This window comes from Epinephelus lanceolatus, chromosome 8, assembly GCF_041903045.1.
Source record: "Epinephelus lanceolatus isolate andai-2023 chromosome 8, ASM4190304v1, whole genome shotgun sequence".
Taxonomy (NCBI): domain Eukaryota; kingdom Metazoa; phylum Chordata; class Actinopteri; order Perciformes; family Serranidae; genus Epinephelus; species Epinephelus lanceolatus.
Window position 1 is genome coordinate 13,165,256 of NC_135741.1, and position 9,350 is coordinate 13,174,605.

General features: G+C 39.1%; 1 protein-coding gene across 4 annotated transcripts in view; it reads left to right on the top strand.

Moving 5' to 3' along the window:
- LOC117258432 (microphthalmia-associated transcription factor-like) overlaps positions 1-6,667 on the top strand; it is a 47,882-nt gene extending 41,215 nt beyond the window's left edge. For all 4 annotated transcript variants that reach the window (XM_033629349.2, XM_033629350.2, XM_078169864.1 and 1 more), the window contains exon 10: positions 1,665-6,667. In XM_033629349.2, the coding sequence (XP_033485240.1) occupies positions 1,665-2,060 (396 nt within the window). In that variant the 3' untranslated portion in view covers positions 2,061-6,667. The remainder of the gene's footprint in view (positions 1-1,664) is intronic.
- Positions 6,668-9,350: the final 2,683 nt, after the last annotated feature.

A 9,350-nucleotide genomic window follows, 5' to 3' on the forward strand; every position in this document is an offset into this window, starting at 1 on the left:
AGCTTCAGGGGAAATGAGCAGAGCCACTAATTTGCACGGCAAAGGCTGTGACATCTTGTAACTAATTGATCACAAGACAAGAGGCATCAGGGTCTGTGTGATTCGGCTCAGTCGACATCGATTGATTGATCACATCATGTGTCTCAGTAATTATTTAGAGCAGAAAAGATAATGACTTTGGTTCAGTCAGTCAAGTCTGGCATTCAAACTCCTTCCTGAAGAACAATACAAAAATATCAATGTCTTTGTGCAGAATGATCCATTTCAGAATTATATTCATTATATAACTGAGTTGTAATTATTAATGCATTCATGTATACATGGCTTTATTGTTTAGTTGGTAAAGGTGGGCCTCATTTTATGTACATTATAGACTGCTGGGTAGCTTATTCAATATAATATATCATAATTTATTAGCTGATTTATATTTTGTATTAATTATGTGAATATGAAAAGTAACTAAAGCTGTCAAAGAAGGTAATGCAGCAAAAAGAAAAATATTTGCCTCCAAAATGTTGCGAAGTAGAAGTATAAAGTAGCATAAAATGGAAATACTCAAGGAAGTACCTAAAAAGTGTACTTTAAAGGAAACATTACTCCCCTAAATGACCTCTGTGTATCATTACACAACCTGTGTTGCATTGAATTGGGGAAAAATGCATGGAATTTCTCACATGCCTCCAGTGAATGAAAAATCCAAAAATTGAGAAAATTCTAAACTATATCAAAACATCCGTTTACAAACTCTAATACAACTTGTGCAGTATAATCCAAGTCTCATTTATCCTGCCGTATGCTCAGTACTTCCCAAACAGACAGACCTTTCCATCAAGGAGCTGAACTAAAAGTTAAACTTACCAATACTCTCTTCAAAGCCAGACTCCATTGACAAAAACAATTATTTTTACACTGCTGAATATGTGAGCTGCTGGTCTACCACTGCGTCAATCTGGTAACTTGTTTGTGTTATTCTGTGACTTTGGTGTTTTGAAAGGTTAGTTCAGATTCACCAAAATCACATAATAACACAAACAAACTAACCGACTGAGGCAGTGGTAGACCAGCAGCACACATATCCAGTGATGTAAAATTACCATTTTTGTCAATGGAGTTTGGCACTGAAGAGAGAAAAATAAATTTCACTTTTAGTTCAGTTCCCCATCAGAAAGGGCTGTCTGTTTGGGACGTAATGAGCATATGACTGGATAAATGAGACTTGAGAGAATTTGTGAACTGATATTCTGATAAATTTTTGCTGTTGTTAAACGTGGACCCCTATGACTTCAATTCATCAAGAATTTTCTCTGCTTTTGGGTTGTTCATCACCTTGAAGTCATGCAAAAAAAATAAAAATCTTCCTCACAAATTCAGTGTTAACACAGGATGAGTAATTAATATACGAATGGTTATTCCGGGGAGGAAGTATCCCTTTAAGTACGGTACTTAGTTACATGCCACTACTGCCGCTAACCAATTTCATGGGGGAAACTCTGGATCAGTATTTTGTACTTTTATTCTTGACCAACCATAAAGCAAGTAAAACAGTATAGTGGTGTAAGACTCATGTTGACACCAGAATAGAAGACTGTGATTGTGACAGATAATATGGCAGTGAATATTGTCACTGTCTTACCTGTGTGTGTATGTTTCTCTGTGGTTGTCAGGAGTTAGAGATGCAGGCGCGGGCTCACGGTCTGGTCATCACCTCCTCAGCACTCTGCGCTAGTGAACTTGCGGCCCGGTCCATTAAACAGGAGCCTTCCCTGGAGGATTGTCGCCAGGACCTGTACACGCTCCACCCCCATCACCAACACCACCCGGCCTGCACTCCAGAACCACCCAGCGCCCTGGAGCTAAACGAAGGCCACTCTAACTTCCCCGAGGGCCACTACAGTGTTCACTGCAAGCCGGGCTCCAAACTCAACGACATCCTCATGGAAGATAACTTATCACCGGTGAGAGGGGGGGACCCTTTGCTCTCGTCAGTCTCCCCAGACACCTCAAAGGACAGCAGTCGCAAGAGCAGTGTAAGCATGGATGGAGATGAGCAGGGCTGTTAGCACCCCCTACTGGAAGACCCCTCACCTGCATCTCCAACCGTCTCCATCCTGCTGCAAGTGTTCCTGTCAGCAGCTAACACACTCCCAGCTGCTGGAGAGGCTTCCTCCCGTTTGTGTCATTTGTTTGTTGTGTTGTTTTTTTTCTCCCCCGCCCACGTTTACATGTATTGAATCTTTTCCAGTCATGTTTTTTTTGTTAGTTTATTTGTGATATCTTCATGTTTTCAAGCCCTCAACCTTGATTACAAGGACTGATTAAAAAGTTTGCTTTAATCAATACTTTGATGACAATGAGTTACAAAAATAGACGTTTTTATATTTAAAAAAAATATGCATTCATCTTTGAATAGAGGCTAGATTATGCTTATTTCTATTGATTCCAAAGAATCTAGGGAAGTTATAAATCGTGGTCAGAAATGTAGATATGTAGATTTTGTGTTGAGATGAACACTGCTTTTTAAATCACTAGCAATAATAGGACAAAAAAAAATCTATTTATTACTATAGTGCTTTACACTCCTTGTGTCTTAGATTGAACTTGAATGTGCCAATGCCTTATTAAGATGTGTATACATCGATGTTGTATTGCTATGCACATTTTTTGGCTGTTATCTGAGTCTTTGTCAGTCTTCCAGTTGAAATTTCTTCCTTGACAAATATTAATCATTTGTAGATTTGATCTTATTTATGTTTCTATGTAAACAGGACTTTATGTATACATTTCCCTAAAAATGTATTTAAAACAAGGCATTTAAAAGAGCCTTTTTAAAGTAATGAAAATAATAAATAAATGAATGCACATTAAAAATAGCAAGCTAAAATGTCTCCTTCGAGATTCACCATCCTGATGCATCCTGTAACCACCCAGTGCTGACTGCTCAGCAGTGTGTACCAGATATATTACCAATAAACATTCCTCACTGCCAAAACCACCAAAATACTTAAATTTAACCAAAATAATTAAGATTTTTTTAATAATGCAGTCAGAAAACCAGTCGAATCTTAGCACAAATCAAAATCATAAAGCCTGTTGTAGCTCTGACACACGCACAAGAAGCTGATGATAGATCTGATTGTTACATAATTCTGTAAATCTTTGATAGATGATTAACGCAAGATGAAGATGAATCAGTTTTTAATGTATTCTTGTCTCTAGTGTTCAGACAAAACTGGTAAACCTGCTCCTATCTATCACACACAGTGTACTACTTCAGACATGTGTTGATACAATGCTGAGTTTTTATAATTGTCCATCCATTTCCTAAATTATTGTTTTTTTTACACCACTGTGGTGACATTTCAAATTCAGGATTTTTTTTTTCCATTATGTGAACATTTATATTGCCAAGGAGTATAAGGAGACTGCTTTGGGATTTTGTATGAAATGCATGACATTGTCAAAACACTGGAATGACCTCTGTAATTTGAAATGTGGTTTGTTCGCCTTTTTTTTTTTTTTTATCTAAGCATAAACTAACTATTGTATTTGGCTTTTCAAATGCATACAGAATATTGTATGAGATTGCAGATTCTTTATGGTGTACGGTTGTTGTATATTTCAGCAGCTTATTTTCAACAGTTGTAACACATAGCATAAGTATGCCTTTGTTAATATCTACCTGCCATACATTGAGAGCCCTGTTACAGCACAGCCTTCATTTTGTTAAACTATGCAATGGTTGAAGTTGTGTCTGCAGAGCAGCATCGTGTCTCGACAATGTGATCTCCTTATGACTTAGTGTAAACAGTGTCAAAGTAATTATCTTTTAAATTGATTTAAGTGCCTTACAGTCGTTTCAGTTACCCTGGTGATGTAAGAGGAGTTGTAGACAGTGATGCAAAATTTTGTTGATGTTTATACTGGTATTTGGTGCTTAATGAAGTAACTGAAGAGTGCCAAAGTACGTTAGAAAGCAGTAGGAAAGGGCTGTTTGTCAGTACAACATAACACTATAAACCTCTCAGACTCAACAACCACAAAAATATAGTTTGTTATGATGGAGCCCCAAAGTGTTCATTACTAAATAAGTAAATATGGCATTATGAAATGAATATCATAAAAATAAATAGAGTAACACATTAAAGTAAACCATTGAATTCGGAAATAATAAATTATTAAAACCCATTATCATTAATTAATGGTATTTCATCATTAAATTCATATTACAGTGTTTTATTTAGTTAGCATTTATTATTGCACTTTTTTTTTTAGCTCAGTACCCTTTTACAAAATTCTGTTTTACTTAATAATAGTATTTTTCCTATTGAAACTTATATTTCAAAATTATTACCACCCATTTACCACTTAGGCAATCACTTAATCCAGCCTATAGGTTTAACAACAACCAGAAAATTTAGCCAACAGCTACCGTTCCCTACAGCAACAACAACATCAAAACTAATACTGACTACCTGCTGCAGAAACCAAACACAGCAACTAGCCAGCCACTACCTTCATTAGGCAGAACATGGCGACAAATGCTACCTGGCTAGCAAGCTAACACGTAAGGTTAGCTAGTGAACTTGGATTATATAGAGCCGGTGTTGGCAGCAGCTAATTCAGTGTTGTCCTGGTAATGTCGTGTCTCATATTGTTATTCAACAACAGCCAAAATTTAGTCAGCGGCTCCCGTTAGCTGGATCAACGACAGTAACGTTACCAAAACTAATACTGACTAGCTGCTGCAGTTTCCAAACATAGTTACTACCCACTACTTTTATTTAACACAATATGGCAACAAATGCTACCTGGCTAGCAAGCTAACAAGCTAGGTTGGCTAATAAACTTCGATTATGTAAAGCCAGTGTCAGTAGCAGCTACCTCATTAATTCAAAGTTATCTTGGTAACGTTGTGTCTCTAAATTTATTGAACAGCCATAAAATTGAACAGTGGCTGCTGTTAGTTAGTGCTAACGTTACAACAGTGCCAAAACTAATATTGATGTCTAAACTTATTTAGCAACAGCCACAAAATTTAGCCAGCAGCTCCCGTTAGCTAGAGCAACGACACTACCAAAGTTAATGCTGACTATCTGCTGTAGCAACCAAACATAACTAACTCCTCATTTATTCAGCAGAACATGGCTACAAATGCTACCTGGCTAGCACGCTAACTAGCTAGGTTGTCTTGTAAACTGGGCTTACTTTAGCTGCGTTCAGTTGGGGCCATGTTTACGGTGTTAATGAGAACAGCCCATATGAACGCAGCCCTCTTGGTGTACATGACTTCTCATATCCTAAGCACAAGCTAACAAGTTCCATTTTCACACAATAGCACAAAATGGCTGCAAATGCTACCTGGCTAGGAAGCTAACTAGCTAGGTTGCCTTGTAAACTCAGAATATGTAGAGCCAGTGTGAACAGTAGTGGCTAACTCATTCATTCAGTGTTGTGACTTTCAAGTTATTGTTTACAGAAAGATAAATAGAGCATAAATATTTGGTTGCTGTAGCCAAAAGGAGCCAGCTGGTTAACAGTTTTGGCTGTTAGTGAAATGTCTTGTGCCTTTCAGAAGATGGCTCTTGACTCTTAATCTTGTAATATTTTACTTATTTTACTTTATTTCATTATGTCTTATTTATTTAATATAGAACATGTTGGGGTGGCTGCTCATTTTGTTTTTATCTTTTTTAAGGTCAAATTCTTCCCTGAAGGCAGTGTTTCCACAGTTGTACTGAATATTCAGCATCCTTTCAAGACTAGTATGAATGTAGTTCAAAGTGATGACTGCCAAAATGTGTTGCTAAAATTAAATATACAGTAAGTTTATATAAATAGCATTTTTTAACAGCTTAGCTAATGCACCTGATAGTGGTGTTTATCTTCTGCAGTTACAAGCAATACTCAAGATGTAATGGCAGTCAAGGCCATCAGTAAACTACAGGTGAAAGTTCAGTCATGTACCTGGAAAACAGTAAAATAACTTAAGATCTTCTTAATAATATATTTTCTAGAACTTTCAACTACATCTCACAGTCGTCATCAGCAGATGGAGATGGCTCAGCTGTAGTCACGTGACAGTGAAGTTGTATGGAACTTCTGTTGAAGACCATGAGATGTGGTTGAAAGCCCAGAAAAAGCCAGTAAGTGGACCTTAAGTTGATTTTTTTTTGTTATGGCTTCAGAGGACTGCAAAATGGCCTTTATGGTGACACCATTAGTGCAATACACAGTCCCTTTGACTGAAACTAGATGAGCTTTTTTTTTAATGTAATAAATACATAAATCATCCAAACTGAGATGTGACAGGTTACAATGAACATCAGCATCACAGGTGATGGTGGCAGCACTTAATTTAAAAGCCATCACTACGACTGATTTCTCATAATGAATCTCCCAGCTGTTAATTATTATGGCACATTATGGGTAAACCACTAATGAATAACCACGTTAGCTCGATTTAGACCTCCTCTGCTCACTCTCATTCCTGTGGTTCACACAGAGAACGTTAAACTCTGCTGATGTTGCTACTGTTCTTATTGTTACAGTTTATATGAGATGAATGTAGCAATAGTTACTGTAAGCACTGGTTTCAGATTAGTGAACTCAAACTCATTGGTACTCAATGTGGAAACTATCTTATGAGAAATATTAAAAGTTTTATTTGAATGTTTGCAGTGCTTGTGTTTTTCTTCCTTTTTTGTAATGATCCAGTTATTATAAGGTTTACTTTAAAAGCATATTTTATAACAACTCTGTTTTACTATATTGTCATTCATAATGTTTTTATACCACAGCCTTCACTAATAAGTGCCCACAAAAGAAGCTATACCCTCACCCGCCACTTTATTAGGTACACGTTGCTAGTACCAGGTTGGACGCCCTTTTGCCCTCAGAACTGCCTTAATTCTTTGTGGTATAAATTGCTGGGGCTAGAAACATTCCTCAGAGATTTTGGTTCATATTCTACCAGAGTTTTTCCTTATCCACTATGAGGGTCCTAAGGACAAAGGGATGTTGTATGCTGTAAAGCCCTGTGAGGCAAACTGTGATTTGTGAAATTGGGTTTTATAAATAAAATTGATTGATTGATTGATAGCATCACACAGTTGCTGCAGATTTGTCAGCTGCACATCCACAATGAGAATCTCCTGTTCCACCACATCCCAAAGGTGCTCTATTGGATTGAGATCTGGTGACTGTGGAGGCCATTGGAGTACAGTGAACTCATTGTCATGTTCAAGAAACCAGTTTGAGATGATGTGAGCTTTGTGACATGGTGCGTCATCCTGCTGGAAGTAGCCATCAGAAGATGGGTACACTGTGGTCATAAAGGGATGGAAACAGCAGCAATACTCAGGTAGGCTGTGGTGTTTAAACCATGCTCAGTTGGTACTAAGGGGCCCAAAGTGTGCCAAGAAAATCTCCCCCACACCATTACACCAGCAGCAGCAGCCTGAACCGTTGATACAAGGCAGGATGGATCCATGCTTTCATGTTTACACCAAATTCTGACCCTACCATCTGAATGTGGCAGCAGAAATCCAGACTCATCAGACCAGGCAACGTTTCTCCAATCTTCTATTGTCCAGTTTTGGTGAGCCTGTGTGAACTGTAGCCTCAGTTTCCTGTTGTTAGCTGACAGGAGTGGCACCTGGTGTGGTCTTCTGCTGCTGTAGCCCATCTGCTTCAAGGTTGGACGTGTTGTTGGTTCAGAGATGGTCTTCTGCAGACCTTGGTTGTAACTAGTGGTTATTTGAGTTACTGTTGCCTTTCTATCATCTTGAACCAGTCAGACCATTTTCTTCTGACCTCTGGCATCAACAAGGCATTTTCACCCACAGAACTGCTGCTCACTGGATATTTTCTCTTCTTGGGACCATCCTCTGTAAACCCTAGAGATGGTTGTGTGTGAAAATCCCAGTAGATCAACAACCATGCCACATTCAAAGTCACTTAAATCACCTTTCTTCCCCACTCTGATGCTCAGTTTGAACTTCAGCAGTTCGTCTTGACTATGTCTACATACCTAAATGTATTGAGTTGCTGCCACGTGATTGGCTGAGAAGCCATTTCCTTTTAACGAGCAGTTGAACAGGTGTACTTATGTGTTATGAACACATAAGTGTTTATATACTGCTTATAAACAGGAAACAGGGGGACTTAATGTAAAAAACAGAAAAATATTGAGCAAAGTTTAATTTCATTTTAACAGAGAATCTGTTTGACCTATTTTTTTACTGAGCTGAAAAGGGAAAAAGATTGTTTACAGACAGATTTTCTGGTCTGTCATTATACCCGCATGTCCCAGTCTTGTAGGGAGAGGCATCCTCGGAGAACCAGACGGTCTGTGAAGGATTTCTGCACCAGTGCCAGGCAGCTTCAGCTCCAGCCCTGGATGATGCAGTTCTTCTTGTGTGTTGTCAGCAGCTCCCTCTGGTGGGCAACATACACCATGAGGGACATGTTGATGTTGACCGCCTCCCATGAAGCAATGATAATAATGTCCTCTGTGCAGTCAGAAAAGATGGAAATATATGATGGTTATACAATTCTTGTGGGGACAAGAATCATTAATAACTGTTCGCTGTGCTTATACATGATTATAAATCTACTAAGAAGCTATTGCACAGCTTGCAAGTCTTATAGGAAAGTTTGGGGGCTCTCCACTCTGGAAAACATCTTTAGAAATTCATATCATTGTCATTTAGATTATTGCAATCTCTCTCGCGCCTCCAGCTCATCCAAATCTCTGCTGCCAGAATCTTGACTCAGACTAGAAAACATGACCACATCCCACCAATCCTGGCTTCCCTACACTGGTTACCTGTCGCTTGCAGGACTGATTTTAAGATTTTATTGATTACTCACAAAGCCCTGAGAGGCCTTGCTCCAACTTATATAACAGATCTTTTATTGCCCTGTGTTCCTTCTTGCACTCTGAGATCCTCATATGCATCTTTTCTTGTTGTTCTGAGGTCTAGATTAATTCACAAAGGTGACAGAGCATTTGCAGTCAGAGCTCCTTGACTTTGGAGTGACCTGCTTGAGGAGATCAGGCCTGCAAACTCGGTCTCGTCTATTAAATCACTTCTGAAAACCTCGTACTCGTACTCGTACTCGTACTCGTACTCGTCGTCCTCCGCTTATCCGGGTCCGGGTCGCGGCTGCAGCAGCCTCAGCAAAGAAGCCTAGACAGTCCTCTCCCCAGCCAGTTACGTCAGCTCTTCCGCGGGAACCCCGAGGCGTTCCCAGGCCAGCCGGGTGATGTAGTCCCTCCAGCGTGTTCTGGGGCGACCCCAAGGTTTCCTCCCGGTTGGACATGCCCAAAACACCTCCCAAGGGAGGCG